General features: G+C 46.7%; 1 protein-coding gene across 1 annotated transcript; it reads right to left on the minus strand.

The window, feature by feature from the left end:
• Positions 1 to 312: 312 nt before the first annotated feature.
• LOC138357058 (uncharacterized) lies at positions 313 to 19,652 on the minus strand. Its single transcript, XM_069313602.1, has 5 exons — positions 19,614 to 19,652; positions 17,623 to 17,837; positions 13,005 to 13,254; positions 9,935 to 10,107; positions 313 to 445 (listed from the first exon to the last, which is right to left on the minus strand). The coding sequence occupies exons 1-5, from the start codon at positions 19,650 to 19,652 to the stop codon at positions 313 to 315; spliced, it is 810 nt and encodes a 269-aa protein (XP_069169703.1).
• Positions 19,653 to 23,991: the final 4,339 nt, after the last annotated feature.

Here is a 23,991-nt window from a genome sequence, read left to right on the forward strand (position 1 = left end):
ACAGGAGCACCAGCTGTGGCTCCCAGGGTACACAGGTACACCAGCTGTGGCTCCCAGGGTACACAGGTACACCAGCTGTGGCTCCCAGGCTACACAGGAGCACCAGCTGTGGCTCCCAGGGTACACAGGTACACCAGCTGTGGCTCCCAGGGTACACAGGTACACCAGCTGTGGCTCCCAGGCTACACAGGAGCACCAGGTGTATCCTCCAGGGTACACAAGAATTAGCACCATATAAAGTCACATGTGTACAAGATATAAGTCAGTGTTACATGTGTTACTGTGCCCGGACCTCAGGACTGAGGGAGGGACTTACGGCATGGGGAAGTCTGAGTCCAGCCTGTAGGTGAAGGTCCAGTTGAAGACCCCGGCGAAGGTCTTGATGGTCCTGTGCATGTTGGCCGGCGACTCTAGCATCCAGAACACGTAGCGGGTGTGGCGCCACCTGTCGCACACACACGCGTGTCACACTAACCTGTCGCACACACACACACGTGTCACACTAACCTGTCGCACACACGCGTGTCACACTAACCTGTCGCACACACACGCGTGTCACACTAACCTGTCGCACACACACGCGTGTCACACTAACCTGTCCACACACACACGTGTCACACTAACCTGTCCACACACACACACACGTGTCACACTAACCTGTCGCACACACACACACACACGTGTCACACTAACCTGTCGCACACACACGCGTGTCACACTAACCTGTCGCACACACACGCGTGTCACACTAACCTGTCCACACACACACGTGTGTCACACTAACCTGTCGCACACACACGCGTTTCACACTAACCTGTCGCACACACACACGTGTCACACTAACCTGTCCACACACACGCGTGTCACACTAACCTGTCGCACACACACACACGTGTCACACTAACCTGTCGCACACACACACACGTGTCACACTAACCTGTCCACACACACACACACACACACACACACACACACACACACACACACACACACACACACGTCACACTAACATTTGGGACAAAATCAATTTTCGAAAAATGTAACATTTCGGGGAAACAAATAAATTAAAAACATCAATAATGTAAGAAAATTAGGATTGAAAACAATTGAAATATGGGACCAAACACCCTCATACACAGTGGACCAAACACTCTCATACACAGTGGACCAAACACTCTCATACACAGTGGACCAAACACTCTCATACACAGTGGACCAAACACTCTCATACACAGTGGACCAAACAGCCTCATACACAGTGACCAAACACCCTCATACACAGTGGACCAAACAGCCTCACACACAGTGACCAAACACCCTCATACACAGTGGACCAAACACCCTCATACACAGTGACCAAACACCCTCATACACAGTGGACCAAACACTCTCATACACAGTGGACCAAACACTCTCATACACAGTGGACCAAACAGCCTCATACACAGTGACCAAACACTCTCATACACAGTGGACCAAACACTCTCATACACAGTGACCAAACAGCCTCATACACAGTGACCAAACACCCTCATACACAGTGGACCAAACACTCTCATACACAGTGGACCAAACACTCTCATACACAGTGGACCAAACAGCCTCATACACAGTGGACCAAACACTCTCATACACAGTGGACCAAACACCCTCATACACAGTGACCAAACACTCTCATACACAGTGGACCAAACACCCTCATACACAGTGACCAAACACTCTCATACACAGTGGACCAAACACCCTCATACACAGTGGACCAAACACTCTCATACACAGTGGACCAAACACTCTCATACACAGTGGACCAAACACCCTCATACACAGTGACCAAACACCCTCATACACAGTGACCAAACAGCCTCATACACAGTGGACCAAACACTCTCATACACAGTGGACCAAACACCCTCATACACAGTGGACCAAACACCCTCATACACAGTGGACCAAACAGCCTCATACACAGTGACCAAACACCCTCATACACAGTGGACCAAACACTCTCATACACAGTGACCAAACAGCCTCATACACAGTGACCAAACACTCTCATACACAGTGGACCAAACAGCCTCATACACAGTGGACCAAACACCCTCATACACAGTGACCAAACAGCCTCATACACAGTGAACCAAACACCCTCATACACAGTGACCAAACACCCTCATACACAGTGACCAAACAGCCTCATACACAGTGGACCAAACACTCTCATACACAGTGACCAAACAGCCTCATACACAGTGACCAAACACTCTCATACACAGTGGACCAAACACCCTCATACACAGTGACCAAACACTCTCATACACAGTGGACCAACACTCTCATACACAGTGACCAAACACCCTCATACACAGTGACCAAACAGCCTCATACACAGTGACCAAACACCCTCATACACAGTGACCAAACACCCTCATACACAGTGACCAAACACCCTCATACACAGTGACCAAACACTCTCATACACAGTGACCAAACACTCTCATACACAGTGACCAAACACCCTCATACACAGTGGACCAAACACTCTCATACACAGTGACCAAACACCCTCATACACAGTGACCAAACACCTTCATACACAGTGACCAAACAGCCTCATACACAGTGGACCAAACACCCTCATACACAGTGGACCAAACACCCTCATACACAGTGACCAAACACTCTCATACACAGTGGACCAAACACTCATACACAGTGGACCAAACACTCTCATACACAGTGGACCAAACACTCTCATACACAGTGACCAAACACCCTCATACACAGTGGACCAAACACTCTCATACACAGTGGACCAAACACTCTCATACACAGTGGACCAAACACTCTCATACACAGTGGACCAAACACTCTCATACACAGTGACCAAACACTCTCATACACAGTGGACCAAACACTCTCATACACAGTGACCAAACACTCTCATACACAGTGACCAAACACCCTCATACACAGTGGACCAAACACTCTCATACACAGTGACCAAACACCCTCATACACAGTGGACCAAACACTCTCATACACAGTGACCAAACACCCTTATACACAGTGACCAAACATCCTCATACACAGTGGACCAAACACCCTCATACACAGTGGCCAAACACCCTTATACACAGTGACCAAACAGCCTCATACACAGTGGACCAAACTCTCTCATACACAGTGACCAAACAGCCTCATACACAGTGGACCAAACACCCTCATACACAGTGACCAAACAGCCTCATACACAGTGACCAAACACCCTCATACACAGTGGACCAAACACCCTCATACACAGTGGACCAAACACTCTCATACACAGTGACCAAACACTCTCATACACAGTGACCAAACACTCTCATACACAGTGACCAAACACCCTCATACACAGTGGTCCAAACACTCTCATACACAGTGACCAAACACTCTCATACACAGTGACCAAACACTCTCATACACAGTGACCAAACACTCTCATACACAGTGACCAAACACCCTCATACACAGTGGCCAAACAGCCTCATACACAGTGGACCAAACACTCTCATACACAGTGGACCAAACACCCTCATACACAGTGACCAAACACTCTCATACACAGTGACCAAACACCCTCATACACAGTGGACCAAACACTCTCATACACAGTGGACCAAACACCCTCATACACAGTGGACCAAACACTCTCATACACAGTGGACCAAACAGCCTCATACACAGTGACCAAACACCCTCATACACAGTGACCAAACACCCTCATACACAGTGGTCCAAACACTCTCATACACAGTGACCAAACACCCTCATACACAGTGGACCAAACACTCTCATACACAGTGGACCAAACACTCTCATACACAGTGACCAAACAGCCTCATACACAGTGACCAAACACCCTCATACACAGTGGACCAAACAGCCTCATACACAGTGACCAAACAGCCTCATACACAGTGGACCAAACAGCCTCATACACAGTGGACCAAACAGCCTCATACACAGTGGACCAAACAGCCTCATACACAGTGGACCAAACAGCCTCATACACAGTGGACCAAACAGCCTCATACACAGTGGACCAAACAGCCTCATACACAGTGGACCAAACAGCCTCATACACAGTGGACCAAACAAGGCAACTCATACACAGTGACCAAACAGCTCTCATACACAGTGACCAAACAGCCTCATACACAGTGACCAAACACCCTCATACACAGTGGACCAAACAGCCTCATACACAGTGACCAAACAGCCTCATACACAGTGGACCAAACAGCCTCATACACAGTGGACCAAACAGCCTCATACACAGTGGACCAAACAGCCTCATACACAGTGACCAAACACCCTCATACACAGTGGACCAAACAGCCTCATACACAGTGGACCAAACAGCCTCATACACAGTGGACCAAACAGCCTCATACACAGTGGACCAAACAGCCTCATACACAGTGGACCAAACACTCTCATACACAGTGACCAAACAGCCTCATACACAGTGACCAAACACCCTCATACACAGTGGTACCAAACACTCTCATACACAGTGACCAAACACCCTCATACACAGTGGACCAAACACTCTCATACACAGTGGACCAAACACTCTCATACACAGTGACCAAAACAGCCTCATACACAGTGACCAAACACCCTCATACACAGTGGACCAAACACCCTCATACACAGTGCCAACCCAAACAGTGACCAACATCCTCATACACAGTGGACCAAACAGCCTCATACACAGTGGACCAAACAGCCTCATACACAGTGGACCAAACAGCCTCATACACAGTGACCAAACACCCTCATACACAGTGGACCAAACAGCCTCATACACAGTGACCAAACAGCCTCATACACAGTGACCAAACACTCTCATACACAGTGACCAAACAGCCTCATACACAGTGACCAAACACTCTCATACACAGTGGACCAAACACTCTCATACACAGTGGACCAAACACCCTCATACACAGTGACCAAACACCCTCATACACAGTGACCAAACACCCTCATACACAGTGACCAAACACCCTCATACACAGTGACCAAACACCCTCATACACAGTGACCAAACACCCTCATACACAGTGACCAAACAGCCTCATACACAGTGACCAAACACCCTCATACACAGTGACCAAACACCCTCATACACAGTGACCAAACACCTCATACACAGTGGACCAAACACTCTCATACACAGTGACCAAACACCCTCATACACAGTGGACCAAACAGCCTCATACACAGTGGACCAAACACTCTCATACACAGTGGACCAAACAGCCTCATACACAGTGGACCAAACACTCTCATACACAGTGGACCAAACAGCCTCATACACAGTGACCAAACACTCTCATACACAAGTGACCAAACACTCTCATACACAGTGACCAAACACCCTCATACACAGTGGACCAAACAGCCCTCATACACAGTGACCAAACACCCTCATACACAGTGACCAAACACCCTCATACACAGTGACCAAACACCCTCATACACAGTGACCAAACAGCCTCATACACAGTGGACCAAAACACCCTCATACACAGTGGACCAAACAGCCTCATACACAGTGACCAAACACCCTCATACACAGTGACCAAACACTCTCATACACAGTGACCAAACACCCTCATACACAGTGACCAAACACTCTCATACACAGTGACCAAACACCCTCATACACAGTGACCAAACAGCCTCATACACAGTGACCAAACACCCTCATACTCAGTGACCAAACACTCTCATACACAGTGGACCAAACACTCTCATACACAGTGACCAAACAGCCTCATACACAGTGACCAAACACTCTCATACACAGTGACCAAACAGCCTCATACACAGTGACCAAACAGCCTCATACACAGTGACCAAACAGCCTCATACACAGTGACCAAACAGCCTCATACACAGTGACCAAACACTCTCATACACAGTGACCAAACACCCTCATACACAGTGACCAAACACCCTCATACACAGTGACCAAACACCCTCATACAGAGTGACCAAACACTCTCATACACAGTGACCAAACACCCTCATACACAGTGACCAAACACCCTCATACACAGTGACCAAACACCCTCATACACAGTGGACCAAACACTCTCATACACAGTGGACCAAACAGCCTCATACACAGTGGACCAAACACCCTCATACACAGTGGACCAAACACCCTCATACACAGTGACCAAACACCCTCATACACAGTGACCAAACACCCTCATACACAGTGACCAAACACCCTCATACACAGTGACCAAACACCCTCATACACAGTGGACCAAACACTCTCATACACAGTGGACCAAACACTCTCATACACAGTGGACCAAACAGCCTCATACACAGTGGACCAAACACCCTCATACACAGTGGACCAAACACCCTCATACACAGTGACCAAACACCCTCATACACAGTGACCAAACACCCTCATACACAGTGACCAAACACCCTCATACACAGTGGACCAAACAGCCTCATACACAGTGACCAAACACCCTCATACACAGTGGACCAAACACCCTCATACACAGTGACCAAACACCCTCATACACAGTGGACCAAACACTCTCATACACAGTGACCAAACACCCTCACACACAGTAGACCAAACAGCCTCATACACAGTGGACCAAACACTCTCATACACAGTGGACCAAACAGCCTCATACACAGTGACCAAACACCCTCATACACAGTGGACCAAACAGCCACATACACAGTGACCAAACACCCTCATACACAGTGACCAAACACTCTCATACACAGTGACCAAACACCCTCATACACAGTGGACCAAACAGCCACATACACAGTGACCAAACACCCTCATACACAGTGACCAAACAGCCTCATACACAGTGACCAAACACTCTCATACACAGTGGACCAAACAGCCTCATACACAGTGGACCAAACACTCTCATACACAGTGGACCAAACACCCTCATACACAGTGGACCAAACACTCTCATACACAGTGGACCAAACAGCCTCATACACAGTGGACCAAACACTCTCATACACAGTGGACCAAACAGCCTCATACACAGTGACCAAACACCCTCATACACAGTGGACCAAACACCCTCATACACAGTGACCAAACACCCTCATACACAGTGGACCAAACAGCCTCATACACAGTGACCAAACACCCTCATACACAGTGGACCAAACACCCTCATACACAGTGACCAAACACTCTCATACACAGTGACCAAACACCCTCATACATAGTGGACCAAACACCCTCATACACAGTGACCAAACACCCTCATACACAGTGACCAAACAGCCTCATACACAGTGACCAAACACCCTCATACACAGTGACCAAACACCCTCATACACAGTGACCAAACACTCTCATACACAGTGGACCAAACACTCTCATATACAGTGGACCAAACACCCTCATACACAGTGACCAAACACCCTCATACACAGTGACCAAACACCCTCATACACAGTGGACCAAACACTCTCATACACAGTGACCAAACACTCTCATACAGTGGCCAAACAGCCTCATACACAGTGACCAAACAGCCTCATACACAGTGACCAAACACCCTCATACACAGTGACCAAACACCCTCATACACAGTGACCAAACACCCTCATACACAGTGGACCAAACACTCTCATACACAGTGACCAAACACCCTCATACACAGTGGACCAAACACTCTCATACACAGTGACCAAACACTCTCATACACAGTGACCAAACACTCTCATACAGTGGCCAAACAGCCTCATACACAGTGACCAAACAGCCTCATACACAGTGACCAAACACCCTCATACACAGTGACCAAACACCCTCATACACAGTGGACCAAACACTCTCATACACAGTGGACCAAACACTCTCATACACAGTGGACCAAACAGCCTCATACACAGTGGACCAAACACCCTCATACACAGTGGACCAAACACCCTCATACACAGTGACCAAACACCCTCATACACAGTGACCAAACACCCTCACACACAGTAGACCAAACAGCCTCATACACAGTGGACCAAACACTCTCATACACAGTGGACCAAACAGCCTCATACACAGTGACCAAACACCCTCATACACAGTGGACCAAACAGCCTCATACACAGTGACCAAACACCCTCATACACAGTGACCAAACACTCTCATACACAGTGACCAAACACCCTCATACACAGTAGACCAAACAGCCTCATACACAGTGGACCAAACACTCTCATACACAGTGGACCAAACAGCCTCATACACAGTGGACCAAACACTCTCATACACAGTGGACCAAACAGCCTCATACACAGTGGACCAAACACTCTCATACACAATGACCAAACACTCTCATACACAGTAGACCAAACAGCCTCATACACAGTGGACCAAACACTCTCATACACAGTGGACCAAACAGCCTCATACACAGTGACCAAACACCCTCATACACAGTGGACCAAACACCCTCATACACAGTGACCAAACACCCTCATACACAGTGGACCAAACAGCCTCATACACAGTGACCAAACACCCTCATACACAGTGGACCAAACACCCTCATACACAGTGACCAAACACTCTCATACACAGTGACCAAACACCCTCATACATAGTGGACCAAACACCCTCATACACAGTGACCAAACACCCTCATACACAGTGACCAAACAGCCTCATACACAGTGACCAAACACCCTCATACACAGTGACCAAACACCCTCATACACAGTGACCAAACACTCTCATACACAGTGGACCAAACACTCTCATATACAGTGGACCAAACACCCTCATACACAGTGACCAAACACCCTCATACACAGTGACCAAACACCCTCATACACAGTGGACCAAACACTCTCATACACAGTGGCCAAACACTCTCATACAGTGGCCAAACAGCCTCATACACAGTGACCAAACAGCCTCATACACAGTGACCAAACACCCTCATACACAGTGACCAAACACCCTCATACACAGTGACCAAACACCCTCATACACAGTGGACCAAACACTCTCATACACAGTGACCAAACACCCTCATACACAGTGGACCAAACACTCTCATACACAGTGACCAAACACTCTCATACACAGTGACCAAACACTCTCATACAGTGGCCAAACAGCCTCATACACAGTGACCAAACAGCCTCATACACAGTGACCAAACACCCTCATACACAGTGACCAAACACCCTCATACACAGTGACCAAACACCCTCATACACAGTGGACCAAACACTCTCATACACAGTGACCAAACACCCTCATACACAGTGGACCAAACACTCTCATACACAGTGACCAAACACCCTCATACACAGTGGACCAAACACTCTCATACACAGTGACCAAACACCCTCATACACAGTGACCAAACACTCTCATACAGTGGCCAAACAGCCTCATACACAGTGACCAAACAGCCTCATACACAGTGACCAAACACCCTCATACACAGTGACCAAACACCCTCATACACAGTGACCAAACACCCTCATACACAGTGGACCAAACACTCTCATACACAGTGACCAAACACCCTCATACACAGTGGACCAAACACTCTCATACACAGTGACCAAACACTCTCATACACAGTGACCAAACACCCTCATACACAGTGGACCAAACACTCTCATACACAGTGACCAAACACTCTCATACACAGTGGACCAAACACTCTCATACACAGTGACCAAACACTCTCATACACAGTGACCAAACACCCTCATACAGTGGCCAAACAGCCTCATACATAGTGGACCAAACACCCTCATACACAGTGGCCAAACAGCCTCATACATAGTGGACCAAACACCCTCATACACAGTGGACCAAACACTCTCATACACAGTGACCAAACAGCATCACCTCTCCCCAGGGAAGGTCATGTCCCTGGAGGGAATGTGCCAGAGTATGGCGTCTACATCACGGAGAGGGAAGGCGGTCCGGTCGGCCGTGGTGGTGCAGGTCGACACCCGACACCCGGCTCTCACGAACGGCTCCCGGCCAAACCCGAAGTAAAAGTTCCTCTTCCCCCACACCTGTAGGACAGGAACACGTGTCTACAACAACCTGTTTCTCTATTATAATAACTATTAACATTATTAATTGAGTTTGCCTCTACAACCTGCGCCTTTAGTTTATTCCGTTTTCTCTCGCCTCTCCCGCTAAAAGAAAACTTTGTAACGTGTGGGTGACTCGTCTGAGTCTCCAGCGTCCACCCGTGTTCTCTTGTTCTCTTGGTGTTCAGTGTGAACATTTCCAGTGTGTCTACTGATGTGCCCCAGTGTGTGTACAGAATATTATTGATGCACACTGTGTCTCAACTTTGTAAATTAAGTCTATAATTACTGTCATTGAGCTGTTTAACTCAGTAGCAAACCGCTTAAGGGAGAAGTGCCAGTGTTATTAACGTTAATGTAACTGTTAATATATATATATATATATATATATATATATATATATATATATATATATATATATATATATATATATATATATATATATATATGTGTGTATACTTATATGTTGAGACTGTCACCATGTAAACTGGGGGATCTTTTACCTTAGACTTTATATATCTCTAGGCCATCTGTTTCCACCAGCGCCGGTATCGAACCCGGACCCTGGGATTACGAGTCCTAAGTGCTGTCCACTCAGCCACAGGCTCACCCCACCACAGACAGGTTGTGTGTGTGTGTGTGTGTGTGTGTGTGTGTGTGTGTGTGTGTGTGTGTGTGTGTGTGTGTGTGTGTGTGTGTGTGTGTGTGTGTGTGTGTGTGTGTGTGTGTGTGTGTGTGTGTGTACTCACCTAGTTGTACTCACCTAGTTGTGTTTGCGGGGGTTGAGCTCTGGCTCTTTGGTCCCGCCTCTCAACCGTCAATCAACAGGTGTACAGATTCCTGAGCCTATCGGGCTCTGTCATATCTACACTTGAAACTGTGTATGGAGTCAGCCTCCACCACATCACCCCCTAATGCATTCCATTTGTCAACCACTCTGACACTAAAAAAGTTCTTTCTAATATCTCTGTGGCTCATTTGGGCACTCAGTTTCCACCTGTGTCCCCTTGTGCGTGTTCCCCTTGTGTTAAATAGACTGTCTTTATCTACCCTATCAATCCCCTTCAGAATCTTGAATGTGGTGATCATGTCCCCCCTAACTCTTCTGTCTTCCAGCGAAGTGAGGTTTAATTCCCGTAGTCTCTCCTCGTAGCTCATACCTCTCAGCTCGGGTACTAGTCTGGTGGCAAACCTTTGAACCTTTTCCAGTTTAGTCTTATCCTTGACTAGATATGGACTCCATGCTGGGGCTGCATACTCCAGGATTGGCCTGACATATGTGGTATACAAAGTTCTGAATGATTCTTTACACAAGTTTCTGAATGCCGTTCGTATGTTGGCCAGCCTGGCATATGCCGCTGATGTTATCCGCTTGATATGTGCTGCAGGAGACAGGTCTGGCGTGATATCAACCCCCAAGTCTTTTTCCTTCTCTGACTCCTGAAGAATTTCCTCTCCCAGATGATACCTTGTATCTGGCCTCCTGCTCCCTACACCTATCTTCATTACATTACATTTGGTTGGGTTAAACTCTAACAACCATTTGTTCGACCATTCCTTCAGCTTGTCTAGGTCTTCTTGAAGCCTCAAACAGTCCTCTTCTGTTTTAATCCTTCTCATAATTTTAGCATCGTCCGCAAACATTGAGAGAAATGAATCGATACCCTCCGGGAGATCATTTACATATATCAGAAACAAGATAGGACCGAGTACAGAGCCCTGTGGGACTCCACTGGTGACTTCACGCCAATCGGAGGTCTCACCCCTCACCGTAACTCTCTGCTTCCTATTGCTTAGATACTCCCTTATCCACTGGAGCACCTTACCAGCTACACCTGCCTGTCTCTCCAGCTTATGTACCAGCCTCTTATGCGGTACTGTGTCAAAGGCTTTCCGACAATCCAAGAAAATGCAGTCCGCCCAGCCCTCTCTTTCTTGCTTAATCTGTGTCACCTGATCGTAGAATTCTATCAAGCCTGTAAGGCAAGATTTACCCTCCCTGAATCCATGTTGGCGATTTGTCACGAAGTCCCTTCTCTCCAGATGTGTTACCAGGTTTTTTCTCACGATCTTCTCCATCACCTTGCATGGTATACAAGTCAAGGACACTGGCCTGTAGTTCAGTGCCTCTTGTCTGTCGCCCTTTTTGTATATTGGGACCACATTCGCCGTCTTCCATATTTCTGGTAGGTCTCCCGTCTCTAGTGATTTACTATACACTATGGAGAGTGGCAAGCAAAGTGCCTCTGCACACTCTTTCAGTACCCATGGTGAGATCCCATCTGGACCAACCGCCTTTCTAACATCCAGATCCAGCAGGTGTCTCTTGACCTCCTCTCTCGTAATTTCGAACTCCTCCAAGGCCGCCTGGTTTACCTCCCTTTCTCCTAGCACAGTGACCTCACCCTGTTCTATTGTGAAGACCTCCTGGAACCTCTTGTTGAGTTCCTCACACACCTCTCTGTCATTCTCTGTATACCTGTCCTCGCCTGTTCTAAGTTTCAATACCTGTTCTTTCACTGTTGTTTTCCTTCTGATGTGACTGTGGAGTAGCTTTGGTTCGGTCTTGGCTTTGTTTGCTATATCATTTTCAACAATTTTCTCTGCTTCTCTTCTCACCCTGACGTACTCATTCCTGGTTCTCTGGTATCTCTCCCTGCGTGTGTGTGTGTGTGTGTGTGTATGTGTCTGTGTGTGTGTGTGTGTGTGTGTGTGTGTGTGCGTGTGTGTGTGTGTGTGTAGGTGTGTGTGTGTGTGTGTGTGTGTGTGTGTGTGTGTGCGTGTGCGTGTGTAGGTGTAACAGGAGGAGGTGATAATAACAAATATCTACACTTATAATACTCAGAAATATCACGACAAAATATTAATATTCTTACTTCGTTCCAGAACAAAATTTTCTTCAATGGAGGATTGTCGGTATTTCCCAGCTTTGGTGTGGCGGGGTGCCCAGGTGGTGAGGGCTGGGGCCGGGAGCTGGAGTCCTCGTAGGGGAGGCTGGAGTCCCCGGGGCGCAGACGGAGGGTGGTGTTGTCTGCTGGGGGCGCCGTCTGCCTGACCTGGCTGACCTCTGTAGTGACCTTCCACCCTCTATTAGAGGGTGGAAGGTTAGAGGGGCTGGTCCCAAACCTGCACACAGAAATAACATCACATGAGACCAGAAGACATGGCAGGATGTGCAGAATACCCCCGTTGAAAAGCGGAGGTGCAACAGGTACTCTGAGAGAGAACTCTATCAACATCAGAGGCCCGAGACTGTTCAACACGCTTCCACTACACATAAGGGGCATAACTGGCCGACCCCTCACAGTGTTCAAGAGAGAACTGGATAAGCACCTCCAAATGATACCTGATCAATCAGGCTGTGACTCATACGTCAGGCTGCGAGCAGCCGCGTCCAACAACCTGGTTGATCAGTCCGGCAACCAGGAGGCCTGGTTGACGACCGGGCCGCGGGGACGCTAAGCCCCGGAAGCACCTCAAGGTAACCTCTGTTGAACACAATGTTATTGAATTACCTGTATTTACCTGAGGGCCACCATCTCGCATGTACGGGGAGAGTAAGCCAGCGGCTTGTCAGAGGTCCCAGCCCTTGTTTTGATGAAGGTGTGAGACCTGGACATATTGGACATGGACCTGCATATTGGAAGACGTCTTAACAAAAAATATTTAACTTCATTGTGTCATGACCCCATGTAGCCTGGGGGGGGGGAACGAGTCTACTCCAGTCAGAGTTGTTCTGTCTTCAGGACCTGATTGAGAGGTCAGAGGAAAGATGTATATAGTAAATAATTGAGTAAACGTCAGTGAGTGATCTCAGGACACTGGCAGAGGATGAGTGTTGGTAATAAGTGAGATGAAATGAGATGTCGATACTTTGGCGGCATGAAATGATGGTAGGAGGAGGTCATGACCTCACTTGAGGTACAGCAGTCGTCAGAGGTGGTTGTACTGTGTTGATCGCCTGGAAGGAGGAAGAATATAGTTCCCTGTGTTAGTGCTGGAGTGAAGGCTGCTTGTCTGCAAGTGTGAGGAAGCTGTTGGGGACATAGTACACCAATTTTTTTGTGATTTGGATAAATTAGAGGCGACGTGAGAGTGTTTGTTCACGCCTTTGCGGAGCTCTAATTGTGTTGCTTCTTCAAGAAGAAGGAAGCAAGCAGGTGCTTTTGTTGTGGAGCTGCTGGGCGACTCTGTGTACTCAAGTCAGGACTAGAAGAAGCCTTGTGAAGCAGTCCTATAGTGATTTTGTAAGCTGTCTGAGCGCCAGGGCCTGAGCGCCCCTACGCCATAGATCCCTGTGGTAAGCCTGTTTAATAGTTTGTTAGACTAGCTACCAGTGTTTGCTCGTGTGTTCAGTGATCATAGTGAACATATGTATATATAAGGTAGAGATTTTATTGAGCCATTGTGCTGAAATAGGATATTTAAGTTGAGTGGACATACTGGAGGCGATAGTGGCGCACCCTCACTGCCCAGTGTCTGGTGAGCAACTGAGGGGCGGCGACAACTGAGGGAGGCCCCAGGTGGACCCGTCCAGGGTGGGGGAGGCCCCAGGTGGACCCGTCCAGGGTTGGGGAGGCCCCAGGTGGACCCGTCCAGGGTGGGGGAGGACCCACCTCGCAGCGACGCCGTAGTGTTTGAAAGGATGTCGGGTGGAGGAGTTTATTTGCTGTAAATACATTTATTTATGATTGTTCAGGACAACACTTTATATTGGCATGGTTTGTGGGAGAAGTTAGTGAAGGGACGTCGTACCAGAGGAGGAGTGTATACTGAACGCCAAGTGTGAGCTGAAACTCATCGTGGGAGCTAAACTGCAAGGTGGAATAGCACTTCCAGTTCCGCTCCAGTGAGGAGCGGAACTCCATAGACAGTGAATCTTCAAGTAGTGTAGAGAGCTACACGTCCTTTGTGTGAAGCCGTGTGAGAGAGCGTCACTGACATTCGAGGAGGACTTCGGATGCAGCAGACCGGAGGAACTGCCTGGAGTACCTAACCTGATTTTGAGGACCCAGACAGATGTATTTGATAGTGGACCTCGAGGAATACAACAGAGGACCGTTCGGACACATTGAGGGTTAAGGGAGCGCTTGATTGTGTTTTTTGGCGTGAAAGGCGCAGTGCAAGGTGAGAGGTCGAGGTCTGTTTACAGTACGAGGTATAGGAATATTTTTGTACCCTGTATTTCAGCCCACAACAGTGAAGGGAGCGGTAGGTTGTGAGCCGAGGAGTGAGCAACAACTCAGTACGGTTATAGGATGAAGACTTAAGGGAATATTGGAGTATTATCAGTTGGTAGCAGCCTAAGGACTTGTATAGTAATATCACTATTCTTGTATATATATATTTTGTATGTGTTTATGTATTAAATGTCTCGTATGATGGATGGTTTTTGCTCTAGTCCTGGTGAGGCTCCCTGGCTAGTAAGAGAGACACAAGGCAATAACTCGGGTGATAGTTGACTATAACTAAGGGAGACTGAGAGATCATCCCACAGTAAGGAGAGTGCGGGGAGTCACGGCGGCTCAAGAGGGGCTGTGTACACGTGACAACTAGGCAGTGTGAGCCGCACCCCTGAACACAGGTGAAGCTGAACCTCTCTAACCTAACCAGATGCTAACTTAATAACCTCTGGAGGGTTATTAAGACCTATCAACCTCTGGAGGGTTATTATGACCTATCAACCTTTGGAGGGTTATTATGACCTATCAACCTCTGGAGGGTTATTAAGGCCTATCAACCTCTGGAGGGTTATTAAGACCTATCAACCTCTGGAGGGTTATTAAGACCTATCAACCTCTGGAGGGTTATTAAGACCTATCAACCTCTGGAGGGTTATTAAGACCTATCAACCTCTGGAGGGTTATTAAGGCCTATCAACCTCTGGAGGGTTATTAAGGCCTATCAACCTCTGGAGGGTTATTAAGACCTATCAACCTCTGGAGGGTTATTAAGACCTATCAACCTCTGGAGGGTTATTAAGGCCTATCAACCTCTGGAGGGTTATTAAGGCCTATCAACCTCTGGAGGGTTATTAAGGCCTATCAACCTCTGGAGGTTATTAAGGCCTATCAACCTCTGGAGGGTTATTAATAAACACTTTCCTGCCCCTTACACTTGGATGTACGGGCGGTTTATTTAAGCGCTTGTGGGGTCGCGTCGTACATTTACGGTCCGTGTTATAGTGGGTATATACTACTCGATCGACTTGGGGTTTGTATGAATATGTTTGCCATTAAATTTCGTTTTTTGTAATAGGCACGGTGCCTATTTGAGAAAACGGCATTGTATTGTAACTTAAAGGAGAGACTATTGAGTTGGTGACACAACGAGGGTAATCGCCCACTTCACACACTCTTGTGTTGGCCGCAATCATGATTCTACATTTATATGCATATGTCTGTGTAGATAATTTTATTGCGAGTTCAGTGATATAAAATTTAACGCTGTAGGACTAATGTGGAGCTGACAACAAACAAAAGAGTATGAACATTTTGTAGCTGTTTGGGCGTACGGCGAGACAGCCAGTGATCTACGTTTTTATTTATTTCGTGGTGGAATAGCTAATGCTTTGGTTACATTTTATACATATGATCTTGTAGAGAATTTTATTGCCAACACATTGATACCAAAAGGAAATACGTAGCTCGAGAATTAGTGTCAGTAGAGTGAAAAGATTACACACTGTTTGGTGTTTACGCTCATGAGAAAAAAACGCCGCGCGCACAATGCACAGAGTTTTTTCGCGGGTACCGGGTGCATCAAAGTGTTTTTAAGGCCTATCAATCTCTGGAGGGTTATTAAGGCCTATCAACCTCTGGAGGGTTATTAAGACCTATCAACCTCTGGAGGGTTATTAAGACCTATCAACCTCTGGAGGGTTATTAAGACCTATCAACCTCTGGAGGGTTATTAAGGCCTATCAACCTCTGGAGGGTTATTAAGACCTATGAACCTCTGGAGGGTTATTAAGGCCTATCAACCTCTGGAGGGTTATTAAGGCCTATCAACCTCTGGAGGGTTATTAAGACCTATTAACCTCTGGAGGGTTATTAAGGCCTATCAACCTCTGGAGGGTTATTAAGACCTATCAACCTCTGGAGGGTTATTAAGGCCTATCAACCTCTGGAGGGTTATTAAGACCTATCAACCTCTGGAGGGTTATTAAGACCTATCAACCTCTGGAGGGTTATTAAGGCCTATCAACCTCTGGAGGGTTATTAAGGCCTATCAACCTCTGGAGGGTTATTAAGGCCTATCAACCTCTGGAGGGTTATTAAGACCTATCAACCTCTGGAGGGTTATTAAGACCTATTAACCTCTGGAGGGTTATTAAGACCTATCAACCTCTGGAGGGTTATTAAGGCCTATCAACCTCTGGAGGGTTATTAAGACCTATTAACCTCTGAAGGGTTATTAAGACCAACAAGTAGCTTACTGAACAGCCAGAAACACATATTATAGTCATATTCAGACAAAGAAAGTGTTACTTACGGAGAATTTGTGACAGTGTTCCGTAGAGTGGTGTTACTTGAAGGGTCCTCGTTCACTCGTGTCCACAAGTGATCGACTCTAGGCAGGGAATCATCGTAGTTCAGATATAATACTCCAGTAACAGCCAGGAGTAAGGCCAGTCTGCTGTAACATGTAACACCAGATGTAACACTCCAGTAACAGTCGCTGTGACATGTAACAATAAGAAAGCAACACTAGATGGAGTTGTACTGTAACGAGTGAGAATACAGGTCCGGGTCACTGTAACCACTCCACCAAACAGCCTGGAAAAGATCAGGAAACCTGAGACGATGTTTGTGACACACACAGACGTTTGTGTCACTGAAGGAGACGTCAGTATACGTCTTGGTAAATTATATATATTTCATAAATGAGATATTGATATAGATATACACATTATATATATATATAAGCCATAAGTGACATAAGTCCCAAGCCATAAGTGACTAAGAATTCTATGACCCAGCCAGGATTCGAACCCACAGAGCCGGGGGTGACCGCCAGGTGCCCACAGACCTCACAGATATATATACTAACACACAGCTTTAAATACTTCCTTACAATGTACCTGTAAACATTTCTGTAATTTTGCAACAAATTACCTTCTTAAAATTATATGTTAGCTTAAGGAGCTGCCGGAAACGCTGCGCGTGTTAATAACTTTACGAAAATGTTAAACTTGAAGTCTCTGTACCCTCATGAATCCAATATATCTTCTTGTGTGTAAATAATAACATAAATAAATAAATAAAAACATGGCCGCAGCAGGAGAGGGGAAGAAGTAGCCTAAGCTACTCTGTCTGTCATTCTGATAGTTTCGATTTCGAAAGAAATTCGACGACTCTTTCTTGTCTCAATAAACTTGAACTTGAATGGCCGGAGCAGAGGCCTGACTCAGGGAACACAGCGCTCCTTGACCGCTGTGTTCCAGCACGACACAACTGTGGCAGGTTACTTGTCACCTCGCTGCTCCTGGCCCTCCAGTGTTACTTACTAGTTGACCAGACCACACACACTAGAAGGTGAAGGGACGACGACGTTCCGGTCCGTCCTGGACCATTCTCAAGTCGATTGTCGATGAACCGTCGTCGTCCCTTCACCTTCTAGTGTGTGGTCTGGTCAACATACTTCAGCCACGTTATTGTGACTCCTCGCTTACTTACTTACTATTTAAAGCACTGTTTCATCTTCTCGCCTCCGCCGGAACAAGGAACACTTGGTTGTAACTTGTTACGGAGCACTTCGCACTGACCCTCACGGAACTCTGAGGAGTACAGACATTAATATTTTGGTTAAGGAACGTATTTAAAACTGTTAAGGAACTTCAAGCAGCGACACGTTGTTAAGGAGCGTAACAGTCCCTAGGAGAGAGTCACAGTCTGGGAGCGCCAGTAACACGTGACTGGGACAGGTGACGGAGGAGCCAAGACCGTCGTCATGCCGCCTGGTCCTCAACACGGCCGGGGAGTTGATCAATTCTCAGCGGGGGTCGTGCTCCACCCCCCCTTCCCCTGACTCCCCCATGGCTCCCCCCATGGCTCCCCCCCTGGCTCCCCCATGGCTCCCCCCCTGGCTCCCCCTCTGGCTCCCCCCGATACTCTCTTCCCCAAATGGTGTGATAGTGAGAGGCAGAGCCTCGCTTGACCCATGTGGTGTGTGTGTGTGTGTGTGTGTATTCACCTAGTTGTTCACCTCTGCTCTTTCGGCCCGCCTCTCAACTGTCAATCAACTGTATACTAACTATTTTTCCCTCCACACCACACACATACCAGGAAGCAGCCCGTGACAGCTGACTAACTCCCAGGTACCTATTTACTTCTAGGTAACAGGATGAAATAAATTCTGCCCATGTGTCTCTGTCTGGTCCGGGAATCGAACCTCAGCCACAGAATTATGAGTCCTGCGCGCTGTCCGCTCAGCTACAAGACCCCTATTGTGTATGTGTGAGCGTATTCACTATTTGTACTTACTATTCTGCCTAGAGGATCGTGGCGGTAGTGTAACACCATAACGGTGTTTTGTATATAATAAATAAAAATAAATAAAATAAAATAAAATAAAATGTTTATTTAGGTAAGGTACATACATACAAGAAATTTTTACAAGGATTGGTTGACTTATAGGTAGAGCTAGTACATACAATGCCTAAAGCCACTATTACGCAAAGCGTTTTGGGCATGATAAACTTAAATGACTAAAGCTTAATACTAATTGAGCAAAAGAGTAGAATGAAAACAAGAAATGAAAACATAGCTGAAAAAGCAGCACAAATACAATTCTGTCGACAAACAGCGGTCTTTAAAAAAAACAGACATTGGTTGACAATAGAGGGGTAAGGTAGGTTACAGGGAATTTATTAGGTATAGCTTCGTTTTTATCTTAAACTGGTTGAGAGAGGTACAGTCTTTAACATGGTTGGGAAGGTCATTCCACATTCTGGGCCCCTTGATTTGTAGAGCATTTCTAGTTTGATTAAGTCGTACTCTAGGAATATCAAAACTGTATTTATTTCTGGTGTGGTGCTCATGGGTTCTGTTACAACCTTCAGTGAAGCTTTTGAGATCAGGATTGGCATTATAGTTTAGCGTTTTATATATGTATAATACACATGAGAGAATGTGCAGTGACTTAATGTCTAACATATTCAGAGATTTGAGTAGGGATACCGAGTGATGTCTGGGGCCAGAGTTGGATATTGTCCTAATAGCAGCCTTGTGTTGAGTAATTAGAGGACGTAAATGATTTTGGGTAGTAGAGCCCCAAGCACAAATACCATAGTTGAGATATGGATAGATAAGGGAGTAATAGAGAGTCACCAGGGCAGGGCGTGGTACATAATATCTGATCTTAGAAAGAATGCCCACAGTTTTTGAAACTTTTTTTGATATATTTAGAATGTGTCCCTGGAAATTCAGCTTGTGGTCAATGAGAATGCCAAGGAATTTGCCATCTAATTTGTTACAAATTTGGGTATTGTTTATTTTGAGATTTATTTGATTAGAGGATTTATTGCCAAACAGAATATAGAAAGTTTTGTCAGTGTTAAGGGTGAGTTTGTTGGCAGTTAGCCACAGATGGACTTTATTTAGCTCAGTATTTACTGTGGCATTTAGAGCAAGGGGGTCAGGACTGGAGTAAATGAAGGTTGTGTCGTCAGCAAATAGAATTGGTTTGAGGTGTTGGGAGGCATTTGGAAGGTCATTAATGTAGATGAGAAAGAGAAGAGGGCCAAGTATGCTGCCCTGAGGAACACCAATGTTGATGGGTAGGGTGGGAGAAATTGCATTTTTCACAGAAACATATTGGAGCCTGTCAGTAAGGTAGGATTTGAGGTATTGCAGGGAGTGTCCTCTGACTCCATAATGATGTAATTTAAGAAGAAGGTTTTGGTGGTTGACAGTGTCAAAAGCTTTACGCAGGTCCACAAATATCCCAACAGGGAACTCATTTTTATCAAGAGCTGTATGAATCGAGTTAAGCATACTAATAAGTGCATCGTTAGTGCTTTTTTTGGGTCTGAAGCCATATTGGCAAGGGCTAAGTATATTGTGTTTGGCTAGATATGAGTAAAGCTGCTTATAGATTAGTTTTTCAAAATTTTTTGACAAGTTTGGCAGGATTGATATAGGTCTGTAGTTGTTAACATCTGTGAGGTCACCACATTTGTGGACAGGGGTTACTCTCGCTTTTTTTAGAATATCTGGAAAGGTTTGGAGTTCAAGTGACTTGTTGAAGAGCAATGCAATAGCAGGGGCTAAAGATCTGGAGGCTTTTTTGTAAATTAAAGTTGGTATCTCCTCAAGGGCACTAGACTTGGTTTTAAGGGAAAGGATTATCTCATTGACGTCAGTGGAATTAATAGGCTTTAGGTACAGAGACTGTGGATAATATGTACATACAACATGTATTAGCCGGACAGAATTATGAGAGGTGCCAGGGGAATTAAGTCACACCTAGAGGAGCTAATGATCACAAGTTGACCTGTGGTCAGGTCGTGTGATTTGACCTGGCATCTGCTTAGCTGATAATTGTAGCCTGGTAGCGGCGTGTCCTTCAAACAAGCCGCTGGTTAAGGCGTGGCCCGGTAGATGGCCCGGTAGATGGCCCGGGGCTATCTACTTGTGGGCGGAGTTTAGCTCCCACATTCACAATAAATACCCAGGGAACTGTACATTCGAGCAGAGGAGAGGACAGCAGAGCAGAACATCAGCAGACAGCAGCTGAGACAGGCTGTCGGCCGGACGAGGGGACTGCCTGTCAACTCTAGACCCCTCTCCCTCCCCCCCTCTCTGTTCAACTTAAGCAGACACTTGGTGAGCAGACACTTAAGGTGACACTTAAGGTGACTTATTTCATGTTTCCCAAACTAAAAATGTTGTGTGATTATCAGGGGCAGACAACTGTAGTGTCCTCAATGTCTTGTGTGGCGACTCATCGTGTTTATTAGGCTGGACAGAGTGAACCTTTAGCTCGATATCTTCAATTATAATACTTATCATGTTAAATATAATTGATGAATTTATTGTTTAAATTGTCTTTAATTTTATTTCCTAGAGCTTTGTGAGTTGAGGCGAAAGAGCGTCTGAGTTTACTGGGTTTAAGATTATACTATAACAGTTGATACATGCTAAAGTGACTTTTGATAACAGCTTAAAGTACAGACAAGTTCCATTCCTTGTCTTGTATGTACTGACTAAGGATGGATGGAGGCAGCACGTCTCTTTCTACTCTTCTACTTTCTACTCATCTACCTTTTATACTTTTACTTTCCTACTCCCTCCGCCTCTATTTAAACTTTCCTTTTCGCCTGACCATTCCTCGCTATTCCCAGACTCTATTCCTTACTCCTCCCACCTCTCTACCTCCCTCACCCATTACTTCATTCACCCGTGTTACACCAGGACCCGCCTGGTGGGGTCCAGGACTCGCCTGGTGGGGTCCAGGACCCGCCTGGTGGGGTCCAGGACCCGCCTGGTGTGGTCCAGGACCCGCCTGGTGGGGTCCAGGGCCCGCCTGGTGGGGTCCAGGACCCGCCTGGTGTGGTCCAGGACCCGCCTGGTGGGGTCCAGGGCCCGCCTGGTGGGGTCCAGGGCCCGCCTGGTGTGGTCCAGGACCCGCCTGGTGGGGTCCAGGACCCGCCTGGTGGGGTCCAGGGCCCGCCTGGTATCGACAAGCACCACAGCGCCACAGTTCACCGTCACACGGCTCAATAACCATAGTTTGTTTGGTAAATAATTGAACGTTTTGTGCGCTTGTGTGTACTCACCTAGTTGTGCTCCTGAGGTGTGAGCTGCGGCTCTTGGGTCTCGCCTCTCAACCATTACTCGAGCGGTGTATGGCTCCTGAACCTGTTGGGCTCTGTCATATCTATATTTAGACGTGTAGATATTTACATTTCTGCCCCTCATAATGCTCTATCCCTCTCTCATCTATCCATATCTCAACTATGGTATCTGTGCTTGGGGTTCTACTACCCAAAATCATTTACGTCTTCTAATTACTCAACACACAGCTGCTATTAGTACAATGTTAAACTCTGGCCCCAGACATCACTCGGTACATTAACTTAAATCTTTGCCTGCTTATTCATGTTCCATCCATGTACATCTTCCTTATCTGTTCTATTTATTTACCTGAGTATTTTGTATGTTACCTTACCTTACCTTGAGGTTACCTTGAGGTGCTTCCGGGGCTTAGCGTCCCCGCGGCCCGGTCGTCGACCAGGCCTCCTGGTTGCCGGACTGATCAACCAGGCTGTTGGACGCGGCTGCTCGCAGCCTGACGTATGAGTCACAGCCTGGTTGATTAGGTATCCTTTGGAGGCGCTTATCCAGTTCTCTCTTGAACACTGTGAGGGGTCGGCCAGTTATGCCCCTTATGTGTATGTGGTCATCACTTCTCCCCCTTTTCTTCCCTGTTCCACTGTTGTGATCTTTAATTGTTTTAGTGTTTCCTCGTAGCTTGTATCTCTCAGCTCCGGGACTAGTCTGGTGGAACACATCTGAACTTGTTCTAGCCTCGGTGTAATCACCTAAGTGTAGTTACAGGATGAGAGCTACGCTCGTGGTGTCCCGTCTTCCCAGCACTCTTTGTCATATAACGCTTTGAACCTACTGACGGTCTTGGCCTCCACCACCTCGCTAAGGTCGGTCCAGCCGTCTACCACTCTATTTGCGAAATAAAACTTTCTAATATTTTTTCGGCACCTTTGTTTCCTGAGCTTGAATCTGTGTCCTCTTGTTCGTGAAGTTGATGGACGGCCGCTGCTTTAACCAGCCTAGTGTGAGGACGGCCGCTGCTTTAACCAGCCTAGTGTGAGGACGGCCGCTGCTTTAACCAGCCTAGTGT

This window comes from Procambarus clarkii, chromosome 75 (assembly GCF_040958095.1).
Source record: "Procambarus clarkii isolate CNS0578487 chromosome 75, FALCON_Pclarkii_2.0, whole genome shotgun sequence".
Classification (NCBI taxonomy): domain Eukaryota; kingdom Metazoa; phylum Arthropoda; class Malacostraca; order Decapoda; family Cambaridae; genus Procambarus; species Procambarus clarkii.

Bases quoted from the DNA above. Each gene is read 5' to 3' on its own strand.
- LOC138357058 (XM_069313602.1), bottom strand. From the start codon at position 19,652: ATGGTGTTACACTACCGCCACGATCCTCTAGGCAGAATA. The intron at 13,255-17,622 runs GTAAGTAACACT...TTCTGTGTGCAG, and splicing joins AACACTGTCACAAATTCTCC to GTTTGGGACCAGCCCCTCTA. The intron at 446-9,934 runs GTGATGCTGTTT...TGTGTGCGACAG, and splicing joins ATGACCTTCCCTGGGGAGAG to GTGGCGCCACACCCGCTACG.